This window comes from Odocoileus virginianus, chromosome 19, assembly GCF_023699985.2.
Source record: "Odocoileus virginianus isolate 20LAN1187 ecotype Illinois chromosome 19, Ovbor_1.2, whole genome shotgun sequence".
Taxonomy (NCBI): domain Eukaryota; kingdom Metazoa; phylum Chordata; class Mammalia; order Artiodactyla; family Cervidae; genus Odocoileus; species Odocoileus virginianus.
In genome coordinates this window covers 9,594,982-9,610,925 of record NC_069692.1, presented here as the reverse complement: position 1 = coordinate 9,610,925, position 15,944 = coordinate 9,594,982, and the positions used below count along the sequence as shown (strand labels likewise).

Sequence of the window (15,944 nt, the reverse complement as noted above, 5' to 3'; positions counted from 1 at the left end):
TTACTGCCTAAAGAGTCAGTAACTCTTCACACTATTGACTGACCGGAGACGTATTGTTATGTCTTTTCTTATTGAATTTATTCAGAGTTTTAACATGATAATCAAATCAGATTATAAAATATAGTTAGCTAGGAACTTACCTGATTTAGAAGAATGTGACTTGTTTTCCACTTATCTAAGGGTCTTGTAATTTGTTACTGAAAGATGAAAAAAAGTTCTCATTTGAATTATTTGTTAATGAAACAAAATTGGAAAGCTCCCTCCCCCTGGAGTTGCAAGTAACCTGGTAGATGCTGTGTCTTTTTCATCTAATATCCTTTTATGTAACTTGCAGGAAAACACAGACAGCCTTGCATATGAAGTGAGCTTGGCAGTATTTCAGCTGGCTGGAGGAATTGGAGAAAGACCTCAACGAGGTTTCTGAGGACAATTTTTAAATATAAAAATTTTTAAATATAAAAATTTAGAAACCAGATTTTTTTTTAAAGTTCTTACAGAATAATATTACTGCCACTGTTGTGACAGGTTCAGACACATTTATAATAATGTTTACAGTGTACCTTACTGGATTGTTTCTAGGTCTGATTGTTTTTCTTAAACACTACCAGAATCATTCTTTAGAAATAGGTAAGCCTTATATTTGTTAAATTTCATTTTTTTTTAAATAAAACTAAATTTACCTGTAATAGTAATCACACTAATGTAAAATACTGGAGCTCAAGTATATGATTCAGTCATTAACTTTAAAATATATGCAAGGAAAAATTCATGAAGGCTGCTAGAAAATTAAAGCTTATTTATTACCAACTCCTGTGATGTGTTTTCCATCGATGTTACCTCCCCACGATGCCATTTTGCAGTCCTGGTAGTCACCACCGGTGATACAATTGAGCAGGGCGGAGAAGACTTGATACAAATACAACCAGTTTTTTTCATAGCAGAGACTTCAAAGCAGTTCTTATGTACTTACCTCTTCAGTTAATATCACCGGGAACTCAGGGGTGACTATGGAGGCTGTGGACCTCTACTCTACACTGAGGTGGAAATGCCTGTGCCACAGTTACTTACAAGGATGCAAGGGCCAGGCCTGTTTTCTTTACTCCTCTTAGTGAAGGTAAGTGGGAGAAACTGGCTGTAAGACATTACCAAGCCTCTGACAGAGAAGTGACACCATTCTTATAATTAAGTCAAAGAAAAAGAGTCTCCAACCCATCTAAATTAAACAAAGCCTGAAACGAATAGAAAAAATGTGCAGTGTGTATTTGGCAGATTTTAAGACAACTCAGGACAATAAAACAATGGACTATAGTGGACTATTTACGTATATATAGATCTCTCTTAGGCACCATAATCAATATGAGCCCACAGTTATTTAAACTTGATTCAGGCCACAGTCAGACATTTGTTCTTATTTACAAATATTTAAATTAAATACAACCTGAAACATGTTTTGTTACATACAAAAAAAAAAAAAAAACTATACAACTCAGGAGCAAATGTTTGTTTTAAATAATTACATTTAAACTAAATGGAACCACTTGTGGTGCTCAAGTTTTTACCACCCCTTCCAGAAAATCTTTTTCTACCATCTCTTCTATTTTTTGCCTAGCTTTGCTGGAAAATGGTTTGTGGTTTTCCAGCTTCATGTCCTTGTTGGGGAAGGTGGTGGAGTAGAGGACGGGGCTCCCTGAGTGTCCCACGCATCGGCTGGTGACTTTGCTGTTGAAGACCTGGCTGAGCACGTTGAAGAACGGCAGCAGCTGCTCGAGGCTGCGCACAGTGCAGACGGTGAGCAGCAAGTGCCCCGGCTCCCAGCCCAGAGCTCTCCCTGAGTTGTCCTCCTCTGGGTTTTTCTGCAGAAGACAGAGAGGCAACTGTTACCAACAGAAGGCCTTAGTCTGTGAGAAAGCTTAGACAGAGTTAAGAAATGAATACAAATGATGCCATTAAGTCTCCATTCCAGACTTGCTAAAACACCTGCTTCTGACTGAGGCCTTCTGGTGCCAATTATTAATTGTACACTGTAGTAAGATTTTCCATCTAGAATGTACGAGTAAGCTTAGCTATTAGCGGAACTGGTTTTGGATATGGACAAACACTAAAGTTCATCTTGTGCTTTGCATATACTCAAAAAGCTCCCAGATTTCTGGATTCCCACTAATGTATCCGAGGACTAGGTCATAAAATGACCACAGAAGGGGCAGAAGGTCTCATACATGTCACTGTTAGTACATCAGCCAATTACATTGTGGCCAGAAGGCTTAGACCTGCCACACGACAGTAGCAAAGTCCAATGAATAATTACTGCCACACAGGGAAAGGAAAGGCACTCTGAGGAGAGACCCTGGCATGTGCTTCTGGGTTGTTGTAAACCACATGGGGAAGGGAAGCTGGACCTGGAGGCAGAGTTACTCCAGGGTTAGTATCCTGCTCTGCCATGTCCTTACTGTGGGCAAGGTACAGCCTATAAAATGGGGCAGCAGAGAAGTCAAATAAGAATGAATGTGAAGACTGTCCACCGGGTCCAAACAGTAATTTACATACTTAAGCAGCTAATTTGAGAAGCCAACTAAATTATACAAATACAGTTGTAGACGTTAGTCTTATCTAGAGAATGTTCTGAGAGATCTGAAGATGTCTGAACTGGGGCAGAATCATAGATAGGAAAACATACTGAGTAAAGATAATGAAAACAACTAGATAGAAAAAAAATATCAAGTGGGACTTAGGAAGGAGAATTATAGTCTGTCATATTTGTTCACAAATAGGGTTTGCCTTCTAAGATGTTGCTGAGAAACTTTCATCGTTTACGTAGTATTTCAATATCACTAGCTTCCTAGTAGAGAAGCAGATGCAATCCAGCTTATTTTCTTGTGTGCTTACAGTTTGCTATTTTAAAATAAAATCCTGTTTGAATCTACTTTCCTTCCTCAGAAGTCTCTAGGAACAAGTAAGAAAAGATCGTTTTGTTCTTTATCTATGGCCAAATTAAAAAAAAAAGAAACAGCTATCTGTTTATTTCTTAGTACGAAATCACTTTCTTTTCCTCTCACCTAGTAATGCTGGCTTTATTGACAGTCCTGAGACTGGCAACTACACCACTTTTAGTGCCCTAAGTCCAAGTGTGATTCAATATCTATTTAAGGGTCTGCAGAGATGAACTGAGTCTGAAGGGAAACAAGTAATATGCTTGAACCGTCTACACAGCTGATTTCCAAATGGAAGGAACTATGGTATAACCTTTTGATTATATTCCTGTCAAGAGGTACTTTTAATAGAAGGACTTTTTTTTTTTTAACTAAAAAGCACTTGACCAAGAAGAGTGCATTTGTTTTAGTGTTTCTGGTCTTAATCAGAACTAAATCACTTCTCCTCAGTAATAAATAAAATTTAAAAAGTCAAACGTTTCCATGTGAACGACTTCTCCTTTCACTTCAACAGTCTACACTGGAAAGACTACCTTCCTGTTTTACCTCTCTTGTACTGAAATCCAGACCTGGGTTTGTGTCTCAAGATTTGGTCCAGATGTGGCAACATTTGCTGCCATATCATAAGCATCAAAAAGCCACCCTCACCTGATGACTGGACATCTCCAATCCCTCCAAAATCACTGTCTTAAAGTCCTCCTCCTTGTCCTGTGGAAGGAAAGATTAGAACTCATAGCCTTTGCTCCAGTGAAAAGTGGACTTGGCCATGAAGACCTTGTTTTAAGGTGTTTTGGATGAGAAAATACTTTCCAATAGACCTTTTTTTTCATTTTGTGGGAGGAGTTCTGTAAAAACTCATTACTATGAGATGCAGGGATGACAATGTACCTATAACCACATAGCTTCTGGAATTGTCATGATTATTTTTTCAGACCTTGCAATATCAAAATGAAGGTACCCAAGTGTGCTCCTAAACTCTGGATTCAACCTTCACCTTCATCTCTGTTCTGTTCTTATTACTCCCTAAAGAAACAACGTGATTTTAAATCAAGTTCTGCATGTCCTTCGAATATAACCTTTGAAATCACTGTCCCCCATTCCATCTCTGTAGTCTGTGGAATGCGGTTTAAGAGCTGCTGCCTGAATAGGGGACCCCAGAAGACTGGAAAATTTCTGAGCACTCAAAGCACGTATTACAAACTAGTACTCTAAGATAAAAACCCAGATTGTCCCCAAATTGTACAATTTAGTTTTGAAATTTTCTGAAGACAAAAGATTTGTAACAAAGACCTACTGATGCAAGTAAGAAACTCACTAATTTCTTGGGTAAAGATCTGTAATTTATTAGCCTGATGCACAGTGGAAGTTGTCCATAAGATATGCTGTATCTTACAAATGTTACCTGCTTATACTTAACAAAAATAAATAGAAAAGAATGCAATACCTTTGCCCTTTTCCGAAGAAGTTTTGCTAGTCGTACCACGTAAGGTTTAAATTCTCGTTGATGTATGCCCTGCCGTCTGACTTCCAAACCAGAATCATCTGAGACTTCTGGAATGAAGGCCCATCGGTACCTATGTATAGAAGAATGGTATCAGTCAGTAGGATGCACACTGTGCCTCTAAGGCAAGGCCAATAAATACAGTAGACACATCAGGACTCCCACCACTTACACGGACTCACTTTCCAGCTGTGCTGCCTGCGGCCCTGTGACCTTGAGCTTGTTTCTTAACCTGAGCCTTCATCAGTAAGTAAAGACACTGTCAACTACCCCACAGAGTTGACGTGAGTAAATGAACATTTGTAATGAACACATGAAAACTGCAAAGTACTCAACACCATTTTTTTCATGAGCTCAACCAAGTAACATGTTTCGTTACTAGGTAAAAATCTCTAACATACTTGGCCAGATGTTTCCTACCTACATAGGAAGGTGGGCAAAGGACTGAAAGGATTTAAGATCTAAGCAGGACTTCTGAGTACACTTCCATTGCATTTTTATTTGTGTTTAAAATTTCATCTTTAATAAGTAAAATTAGTATCTATGAAAAAAAATTCAAACAGTACAAAAGGGTGTACCAAAGAAAGGTAGTCTCCCCTCACCACAGGTTCCATCAATACTGCCGGTTTGTATCCACCCGGAGTTTATGCATAAAAAAGCATGTATTCACACACGCAACCCCCACCTCTTTCAATACATAAAAATGATTGCTGTTTATTTTAATTACATATCTTGGAGAAAGATCATATAAAATGCCATCCTTTTTATAAGCTACATAGTCCTCCAGTGTTGGAAGGTACTGACTTAACCAGTTTCCTAGATTGTCCAATTTTTTGCTATTACAAATACTGCCATAATGGATACCCTTATAAATTGCTGATTTATGTGCATGTCTGAGAGGACAGTGGTTGGATAAATCATAGGATACAGCAGAATTATTGGCCTAAAGAAAATATGTATTTTGAATTTTGATAAATATAAACCTCTTTGGAGAAAAGTTAGACAATATCAATGTATACTTCCAATACTAGTAAGAATGTTTCTACTTAAGGGTAAAAGGAAATACACTTTTAGATCTTTACCATTCTGATAGTTACTAATAACTTTAATTTGAATTTCTCTTATGAGTAAGCCTGAGCATCTTTTTAAACATTTGGAAAAATCATGCTTAGATATTACTTTCAAAATTATTAAATTCTCCATGTTATCTTTTGCCACCTTATAGATTTTCTTTAAAAAAAGACATAGTAGTTAAAAAAAACAACTGTAGTTGATATTACATTTTTTATTCCTTTTCTATATCTTGACAAGAGGGGTAAACTCATTATGGTTCTCACCATGGAAGCTAAAAAGGAAAGGTGCATGAAGACTACAGTGGTTTTGTGTGTGTGTGTGTGTGTTAAGACTACAGTTTTATTACCTCTGTGAATATAAGCTTCCTAGTTAATTTTGGACAGTTTCCTACAATTCTGCTTAGTATCCTTTTTAAAATTTCTTCAGGAGTAACATCATTTTAACAGACACCCAACCACTGAAATTCATTGAGAAGTGGATATATATGGTTTCAAATTGGGAAAAGAAAAAGGAACGGGAATTGATGTAAAAAAAATTTCTAGTTCTTACCGTTACATTTAATGAAAAGTAAGCTTGTGCAACAGCAATTTTTAGAGAAAAAAGGTTCTGGTATCTTACCCTTTATCCTATTAATATTCCATTGCATCCTATTAATATCCAATATTCTTGAATATAGCACAATTTATAAATGCATAATTAATCACATGGATTAAATTCTCCCCATATTAATAAAACAATCTTAACAGCACTTGCATATTACTTTAACAACTTAAACATGAAAAAAAAGTGAAAGTGATAACTGCTCAGTTGTGTCTGACTCTTTGCAACCCCATGGACTGTAGCCCACCAGGCTCCTCTGTCCATGGAATTCTCCAGGCAAGGATAGTGGAATGGGTTGCCGTTCCCTTTTCCAGAGGATCTTCCGGACCCAGGGATCGAACCTGGATCTCCTGCATTGAAGGCAGTTTCTTTACTGGCTGAGCCACCAGGGGAGCTCAAATATGAAAAACCATAATTAAATATTTTGAGCACTTATGAACAAGGCATCTCATGAGAATTTATATTAATTTCTCCCTCTTCCCCTCTTCCAACTCTAGTTCAATTCACTATCATCTGAAAGAAAAGGTGGTAAAGAAGCTGCCTGCCAATGCAGGAAACATGGGTTCAATCCCTGGGTTGGGAAGATCCCCTGGAGTAGGAAATGGCAACCTACTCCAGTATTCTTGTCTAGAAAATCCCATGGACAGAGAAACCTGGCGGGCTACAGTTCATGGGGTCACAAGAGTTGGACACGACTGAGCTAATACACTACCACCACCACCTCCTCCTCCACTGGACCTGAAGCTGGTGAGTCCAGTATCCCACTCCTGACATCTGCTGGCTACTCAATCTGTTGACTGGTCTCTCGGTCTTAATAGATCCATGACAACCATTTCCAATACCTCCCAACAACAGTGTGGCCCCACCATCCTCCTGCCAAAAAGAATTACATCTTAATAAAAATTATAAATACTTTGATTTACACAAAAAGTTCTATCTTAGATGTCACTGACCAAAGTAAATGCACTTCCAAAATATCTATTTAATATCCTTATTTTACTTACATCTGAAATTGAGGAAGATTTTCAGAGGGCAATGCCAGAGCCAAATCCAAAAATTTGCAAGCAGAGAGATAGAGGTTTAACCACCGCTGGCTGTTGTACGAAGTAGAAAAGCCATTACCTCCTGTGTAGGTTGTCTCCAGACCAGCCACAGAGGGGCCTGAAGTCCTGTAGGCAGGGGACAGTGCAGTCAGCAGTTATACCCTCTTACTGACAAGCAATTCCTGGAAAATCTCAAGATGCCAGCTAATATTTTTCATAATTAGTCTGATAAATGTACCAGTAATTGCTAAGCAAGGTCATGACTAAATTATACTGTTCTCAAATCAAAAATTCATTTCTGTTCTTTTATATATTAGGAATATAAAAATAGCAGAGAATAACTATACTCAAGGATAAAAATATAAGCTGTAAAACCAACAGGCCTCCCTACTACTCAGTGCCCTTCCGTAGATAGAGGGAAAATTTCTTTAATAATCAACAGTTGTTAGTAGAGGGGACACTTAGAAACCTAGCACTGGAGACTAGTAAACATAGTCAAGACACACAGTGTTAAAGGAACTTCTCAATTTATAAACTCATGTGTACAAAAATTCCTAAATAAAAATAAATTATACTTAGTCATATATTAGTAAGCTGCTTCACTAAAAAGAATAAAATTCTAGTACATTAAACTGAGATCCTTCTGGAAGATATGGGCATTTGAATACCTTAGTTATAGGTTACCTGCCATAATAGGTTTTGCCACATGTTTCAGGGAAAAGATCTGACCTACTAAAACCAACATTGTTCACATAGCAATGCTGCTACATTACTGCAGCGACAGTGTTATAGAAACAGTGTTGTATAAACAGTATTGCCTGAAACTGTATTTATGTCTAGAGGCCCACGGCCGCAAATTTGGATAGTTTAATTCAGTCTAAAAAACCTAAGGTATGCATGAAACTGTACTATAGCCCAAACTGATATATTGGATAACAACAGACTAAACACATAAACTATTCAGATGAAATAGTATCTATTCCATCCCAGTTGTAAAGTAACACTCTGGATGATTTAGGATCCTAAACACTGACAAGACTATACCAAAATGAATTACACATTACCGTGAAATATCTTCATCAGCAGTGAGTTCCTGCTCCATCAGTAAAAATACCTGTACCTGAAGACCACAGAATAAGTGTCAAATGTTTATCTAATCCTTCCTTCAAGTTATCTTTAGGCTACATTTTCATCAATCCAAACACAAATTTTAGGATGCAACTTTAGGATCATTAAATTATACTTAGTTTCTAAAAATAAAACTGGATGTTTAGCACAGAGCAGTGCTAACTCATTTGGCAGAGGCAGGATGAAAGCATGCTCTTACTTGGCAATTATGGAACAGAGTTACAGTTACTATAAAAAGACAAATGTTACAGTAAATGTCTGTGAGGAAAGTATAAGGCTGGGTTTTCGGAGTTAAGAGATTGTTTTCTCTTTACTTTTTGCTCCCAGCTCCCCAGGTCATTCAGATGAGCGTGACGGTTTGGTCTGGGAGGAGAATGGGCTGGTATCCTGGGACTTAGGAAGGTTTTATTGTTTGGGACTTTACAAAATCTTATCAGTGTCTCTGAAGCAGCTTACCTAGGTAAGTGCTGCACTTCAGTGACACATGCCTTCAGGCCATCTAAATCCAGCTAACCCACCTCTGATCACCCTGGAGCTATAGGAGGAACCAGGCCTGGCAGACATGACACAGCTAAAACTTTGGTGTGACCTAAACCAGATCTGATGACATAATGATTCACAAGAAGCTAATAACCCTGAATATTGCATATTTCAAAGTTTAAACTGTATGGAGACATAATCTGACTTGTTTTACTATTCACAGCTGTAAAAATTTTCAGTAACAGGCTTAACTAGAGTTCAATTTTCTTCCAATAAAAATTAGTTTTTATCCAGTGAGCATGCTGATACTTGTCACATTGTTTTATAATTTAGATTTACTACCTAACTGAATTAAAATTAACTTACAAGTTCTGTGATCATGGTAGGCCAGAGAGAGGTAAGATGTTGTGGAGACATTCTCAAAAGTAACACTCTGAAAAACAGGAACACTTGAGAGTGAAGAGTTGGCACCTGGGGCAGACGAAGACTCTCAACCAATCTCTCTGGAAAAAAAAATCAGTATATTTTCAATATCTAAATATTAGAATCATTTCCATGATTCTATATTTATATTCCATATAAACTTTTCTATATAATCTAGTTCAGTAATTTCTGAACCGATGATGAAGAGTCAGCTTTGTAAAACACTTGTAACCTGGTGCAGCTACGTTCATAAAATAAAAATGAATTACTAGAAAAATCAAATTAAAGAAAGGTATATAAAATACAGTGTCATGCTTTTATTACTAGATTCAACAGATCCTCTCAAATTGCTGTGAAGGCTTAAAAAGCTTACTCTACATTTCTGTACTTATCATGGATGGACTAACAGACTCATACTGGTCCATGGACCACACTTTGAGTAGCACCGATCTAGTCAATGTTAAAAACATCACAGGAAAAATAGTGTGTATGCTGTCCACTGGACATTAGGTATAAAGAGTCAGAAAAGGAGTCCTTTATGTTCAGAAAGAGAGGAATAATCTCAGTAAAGAGATGACAACTCTCCTTCTCAACTCAATCCCCGTGCTGCCTGCCAAGGCTAGTGGCTGCCCACAGGCTGACTTGTGTTTGGCAAACAGTTCTGCCCGGGGAAATTCTCTCCCACTACAGGGCCACTGGTGGCTCAGGGTGGTGACTGCACCGATACCCTCCAGGACACAGGACCACCAAACCTACGTGATGAAGGTGATCAGAAACCTCATACAACCCGCTGCTCTGTCCCCAGACTCTAACTTCTAGCTAAAATTTCCTGGCTACACGTCTATTTCAGTCTCCTCCTTTACAGATGTATAACCTCTCATTCACAATAAAAAACAACAACAAAAAAAAACCCAATATGCCTGGCTGCAGCAAAACAGTCTTACACCTCATTCTCAAACATGACTTCCCAGGAAATTTGACCCAAATAATAAAATAGAGACCATGTTTAGGCAAGTCCTATAAACTCAGTGTTTGATTTCTTTTACATACAAGTGATAATTGACTAATTTTTGTTGTTTCAATAGAATAAATTTCTAATTCTACAACATTCTCTATCTACCAACATTTAGTAAATATTTCACCCCAACTTACAACTTAGGGAAAGTATTTTCTAAGGAACAATAAAAAACTCAACAGTTGGGAAAATAGAGAAAATAGTTTTCCACGGTTTACCTTGTATATCAGGAAGATACTTCTGATACTGGTCAATTTCACTGCTAAAAATAGCAAATGCTAATCTTTTCAGAAGCATGGCTCTCTGCTCTAGTTCCACATCACGGTTTGCAAAGAGGTTAAGTGAACTGCTTTGGGCCACAGCTACACGAGCTGAGGGGGACAAAAAAAGCAAGTGAGAGAGGTTGTTCGTCATCTAGTGATCTGAAAAAAGATGTTTGTGTTTTTCATTTTTAAGAATGTCTAGAAGCCCTATGACATCTGAGAGAGAGGCCTGGGGGGCTCTTCTCCGAGGCAGACAGGCTGGCACACAGACTCAACATACACAAGTCAGAGACCAATTAGTAGGAAGTGCAATGTGGAGAGAGAAGAAAATTGAGGACTAACTGTAGGTTTCAGAAGGTAAAATCACTAACAATGCCATTTTATAAAGCCCTTTATTATTTTATGGCATCTGCCTAAATCCTTCTCATTGTTTTAAAAACTTCTGGCCTGGCCCAGCCTAGCCTGCCGAGCTCTCCTTCCTCTCGTCTTGTACTCACCTCCGTTCCCTCTTTGCAGCCACTCTGTCTTCTTTGCTCTTTCATGAACTCAGCAAGCTTGTTCCTATTCTGAGGGCTTTATAATTTTTGTCCTTTACTCCTAGAATACTGTCCCTAGGCATGCTCATGGCTGTCTTTTTTTTTTTGGTTTCACTTCAAGTATGAGCTCTTGAGCTGTTATTAAAAATCTATAAATCTACTGTAGCGCCCTATTTCCTTCACAATTTCTTACTTGCTCCCTGAAATAATTTTACTTATTGGATTAAGGTGAGCATAATGCCTGGCGCATTTTTGTCTTTTAATAAATAAATGTTAAAAAGATCAATCTCAACCTTAAAACAAACTTGTGGAGATTAGAGAATACACTGTCCCTTTTCCAGAGGGGAAACTGCAGCCTGGTTAAGAAGGGACATGAAATTCCAGGGATTCATCCAACTTTGCTGCTATTTAAGATCATTAGTTGGATAATTTTCAAACTTTAAGAAAATCAAGAAAACTTTTTTTTCCCCCAGATGAAATACTATGAGGAACCCCAATATATAAGCTAATAAAATAGAGAAGAAGTGGGGTGGAAAGTGATTCTGACTTCTTGGCCCCTCTCTTTCTTCATTCTAAGGAGGTAAACACAGCCCCAGTATTTTCTTTTTTGCCCTGGCTCACAGCATGGGTCTCACTACCCCTACCAGGGATGGAATCCGAACCCCCTGCAGTGGAAGCCTGGAATCCTGCCCACTGGATGGATGGCCAGGGAATCCCCCAGAGCCCTAGGATTTAGAGTGACTTGTTTGATAGGTTTGTTCCTACTGCCTGCTTTTCTCCACCTTCCTGTCAGTCTTTGCTTCAGTGATTATTGACTGCCAGGATCTATGCTATGTGCTGGGGAAACAAGTTAGAGACAAATGTGACAAGGCCAAATAGTTCACTGATTATTTATCTACTATGCTGTCTTCTTCAAGTTTTAACATTATATTCCTGTAGGGTACTAAGTATCACTATAACCTGACAAAGAGCTAATTCAGTAGTTTCTAGACAAGAGCAAAGCAAGAATGGCTCATGTACAGGAAAGACACTTAGGTCGTCATCCATAGTACTCACTCATTAAATCTCTAAACGTTGTCTTATCATGTGTCATCAGATTGTCCATAATTGCTCTCCAACTGAAAGAAACCAGGATCACGATATGTAATTAACATTTTGTTAATATGTTTAGTATTTCAGTACTTTAATGTGAAGTACATTTAAAGTATTTTAAATACTTTTTAGTATTTAAAAAGTGTTCTACTTTGCAGAGAGCAGTTGATTTCAACTGACTCTGTGAGATGCATTATCATGTTGAATAGAAGCAAGATGACTTACTGGTTAACACAAGAGGCATCCATCTGAAAGAAACTGGGATCCATAAAGAGGTCAAAGGCTTCTTTTTTCCAAGCTCTCCGTGTGTACTGATACCCACTAAGGCTGCTCAGCAGCTGGACACAGGCTCGATAACTAGGGGCATTATGTGCACTGGGAGGGAGGAAAGCCACATTAACCGCTACGTTATAACTTTACTCATCATATTAAGTTACTCATAAGTGTTCACATTTATCTAAAGCAATGATGGGAAATAGAAAGCACTTGTGTAAGAGAAACATTTTTTATCACTATAATTTAAGGTAAAAATAAAGTCATTTTGTGATAATTTCATTTTTGGAATAAAGGAACACAACTTATTTTTAACAGAATATGAGTTAACTAACCCATCTAGTTCAATAATAGTAGTACCTATGATTTCGGAGGTAGGGCACAACATAATGCATAATATTTACAAGTAAAGGTATGACTCGTTCTTTTTCATCACTGTAGAAAACCATATCCAAAAGATGAGCCAAAACCTAAAAAAAAACATAAATTAAATGGAATGTATAATCTGAGTGCTGAAACTGACAGCATCTAGAGGTGGTTTTCAGTCTGTAAGAAAATCTAGAATACCTTAAAATTAGAAAAATCTAAAAGCAAATCTCCTTAATCCATTTTTACATGAATGGCTTCTGCCACTATTTGCATTTTTTTTCCTACTGTAACTAAAGAATATACATATGGGCAAATATTACTAGGAAGAAGAGAAAAAGTTAAAAGCCTTCCAATGTGATAGGGAGAAAACACCAAATTTAAGACTAGAAACTCAGTACCTCTCTCCCTGAGTGGGTTACAAGGGGGCTTAGGAAAAATCCAACCTCATAAATTGGGAGGCAACTCTGTCAATTAGCTATTTGCCTTTAGTCATACTGTTCTAATCTTTGTAAGGTTCAGTAACCACATCTATAAGGGGGACAGAAAGAGGAACTTCAGGTCTGTATAATAGGGTATAAAAAAAAGAGCATGTCAGAGCATGTATATAAAAATTTTTGGTAAACTGTAAATACTTAATAGTGACCAGCATCGTTATATCACTTCCACCCTTCTCTACCAAACTGTGATACAAAAGCACTGCTCAATTTTAAACAGTACACTTGTAAAAAATTGCATGGGGCGGGGGGCGGGGGGGGGCAATGTCTAAAGTTGCTAAAGTCATGTCTGACTCTTTGTGACCCCGTGGACTACACAGTCCATGGAATTCTCCAGCACAAAATACTGGAATAGGTAGCCTTTCCCTTCTCTGGGGGATCTTCCCAACCCAGGCATCGAACCCAGGTCTCCCACATTGCAGGCAGATTCTTTATGAGCTCAGCCACAGGGAAGCCCAAGAATACTGGAGTGGGTAGCGTATCTCTTCTCCAGTGAATCTTCCAGACCCAGAAATCGAACCGGGGTCTCCTCCACTGCAGGTGGATTCTTTACCAACTGAGCTGTCAGGGAAGCCCATAAAAATGTTTGGTAAACTGTAAATACTTAGTAGTGACCAGCATTGTTATACCACTTCCACCCTTCCCTACGAAACTGTGATACAAAAAGCACTGTTCATTTTTAAACAGTACACTTGTAAAAAAAAAAAATAGTGCATGGGGGGGGAGCAAGGTCTAAATTGCTGTCATTAATATTTAACAAACTACTAATCTGAACACAAAGTCTAAACTTTATTTTATACTGATTTCTTGAACTACAAAATAGTATTTCAAATTAAAATCTCCTTTGTAAGAACTACTTACTGTTTACTTGAAAGTTCATGTGAAAAAATCTGACAATATTTACCTCAGAAAGTAATGTCAATGCATGGACACTATATACAGAAGGAGTTATGTTTGAGGTTTCCATTGCAGGTGATAACATATCTAAATAAGAAAAAAGACAGGTAAAGATACAGTTAGGTTTTTTCCCCACTGAAAAAAACTACATGTTAAACATGAGAAAAGGGAGGATTTTACAGCAATTATAGTGCTGACTGCAATAATTTCTTAATGAGTGGTGGCAGTGGTTCAGTTGCTAAGTTGTGTGTGTCTCTCGTGACCCCATGAACTGCAGCCCGCCAGGCTTCTCTGTCCGTGGGATTCTCCAGGCAAGAATACTGGAGTGGGTTGCCATTTCCTCCTCTCCAGGGGATCGTCCTGACCCAGGGATTGAACCTGTGTCTCCTGCATTGCAGGCAGATTTTTTACAGCTGAGCCACCAAAGAACAGATGCCTACAGATACAAACTTAAGTGTAGGGGGGATCAATACCTTCAACATCAGATTCCAAATTGGTTCCATCTACCATTATTTTGGGAGAAGGCTTAACTTCAAGATTGCGCCGCAGCCATGTTGTCTGTTCCAAAGAAGAGCCAGCAATCACACCAATTGCATCCACTATCTTATGAGTCACATCCTGAAGAAACAAGGAGAACCCATTATATCTACGTGTGTACACAGGCACACACGAAACTTCACAGATGATCTCATCTGACCTTCCCACTTTAGATTTGAGGGCACTGAGAGACAGAGTTTTGGCAACAACTCTCAATTCAGAATGACTTACCTGGAGGTCTCTTTGGTCCTTTTTATTCTCCAAACTAGGGTTTTTCATGATAAACTCATTCAGAACTCTGAAAGGGTCAAAGAAAAAAAACAAACAGGAAATATTAGTGTAAAGAAAATGATGTAATATAATTTTTCACAGCAAGTGGTGTTACGGTCTCAATTTTAACTCTATATGTTTAACGAACATGTGTATACATGGACATTCCATGACTCAGGTGAAATGCATAAACATATGCATGTAGAGCCCTGTACAAGGATGTTCATAACAGCATTATTTATAAAATCCAAATGGGAAAGAACCCAAATGTCCAGCAACAGAAGAGATAGATTGTGGCGTATTCATACTATGAAATACTAAACGGCAATGAAAATGAATAAATTATAGCTACATGAAATTACATGGATAATTTTTATAAACATACGCTGTATGAAAGAAGTAGACATAAAACAGAGATGTTCAAAAACAAGGCAAAGTTTATCTGTGGTACTATATGTCAGAATGGAGGTTATCTTGGGGAGAAGGGAAAGGAGAGTAATTAGGAAGGAACTTGAGGGGGCATATGGTGTCTCATTTCTTAATTTAGGTCTGTGATTGTACGGTTGACATCTTCACTTTGTAATAACTTATAATTTGTATGTTTTCTGTGATATATATTAACAAAAAATTTAAAAACCTAAACCCCACCAATCTTAAATTGTAATATAAAAATGGTTTCTTTGTGTGTATGATAGATTAAAAAGGATTCTTGAATGGAAGAAATCCATATCCATTGTTTGCTAAAATTCTACTCAATATTTAACTTAATATTATTAAGACTAACTATATGCATAATTATTTCCAAACTAACACGTAAAATGATATTGAAGAACAATCATATAAATTTCTATTTTACAATTAGGAATTTTTAGAGGATCAGTGGAATGGTTGGGAGAAAAAATAAACCACCCAATTTAAAAATGGAATTAGTTTTCTAGTACAAGTGAAAATGTCCAATTTTTAATTTAAATACTCAGAAGATACACACATTGAGAAGGAGGTAGAACATTTCATTATCTGAG

The 15,944-nt window shown here is 37.6% G+C and overlaps 2 protein-coding genes across 11 annotated transcripts in view; one reads left to right on the top strand and one right to left on the bottom strand.

Annotated features, from left to right (window-relative positions):
- PGM3 (phosphoglucomutase 3) overlaps positions 1–807 on the top strand; it is a 28,517-nt gene extending 27,710 nt beyond the window's left edge. For both annotated transcript variants that reach the window (XM_020878898.2, XM_020878897.2), the window contains exon 13: positions 335–807. In XM_020878898.2, the coding sequence (XP_020734557.2) occupies positions 335–424 (90 nt within the window). In that variant the 3' untranslated portion in view covers positions 425–807. The remainder of the gene's footprint in view (positions 1–334) is intronic.
- A 432-nt stretch (positions 808–1,239) lies between these two features.
- DOP1A (DOP1 leucine zipper like protein A) overlaps positions 1,240–15,944 on the bottom strand; it is a 131,568-nt gene continuing 116,863 nt past the window's right edge. For 4 of the 9 annotated variants that reach the window (XM_020878890.2, XM_020878894.2, XM_070449838.1 and 1 more), the window contains 13 exons: positions 14,884–14,950; positions 14,589–14,733; positions 14,123–14,202; positions 12,716–12,825; positions 12,308–12,457; positions 12,047–12,108; positions 10,410–10,562; positions 9,120–9,256; positions 8,210–8,265; positions 7,107–7,271; positions 4,372–4,501; positions 3,576–3,635; positions 1,240–1,853 (listed from right to left, as the gene is read on the bottom strand). In XM_020878890.2, coding sequence (XP_020734549.2) covers positions 1,548–1,853; positions 3,576–3,635; positions 4,372–4,501; positions 7,107–7,271; positions 8,210–8,265; positions 9,120–9,256; positions 10,410–10,562; positions 12,047–12,108; positions 12,308–12,457; positions 12,716–12,825; positions 14,123–14,202; positions 14,589–14,733; positions 14,884–14,950 — 1,621 coding nt within the window. In that variant the 3' untranslated portion in view covers positions 1,240–1,547. Of the gene's footprint in view, positions 1,854–3,575; positions 3,636–4,371; positions 4,502–7,106; positions 7,272–8,209; positions 8,266–9,119; positions 9,257–10,409; positions 10,563–12,046; positions 12,109–12,307; positions 12,458–12,715; positions 12,826–14,122; positions 14,203–14,588; positions 14,734–14,883; positions 14,951–15,944 lie in introns of those variants that run through there. The other 5 variants (XM_020878895.2, XM_070449840.1, XM_070449839.1 and 2 more) reach the window with 2 other exon arrangements.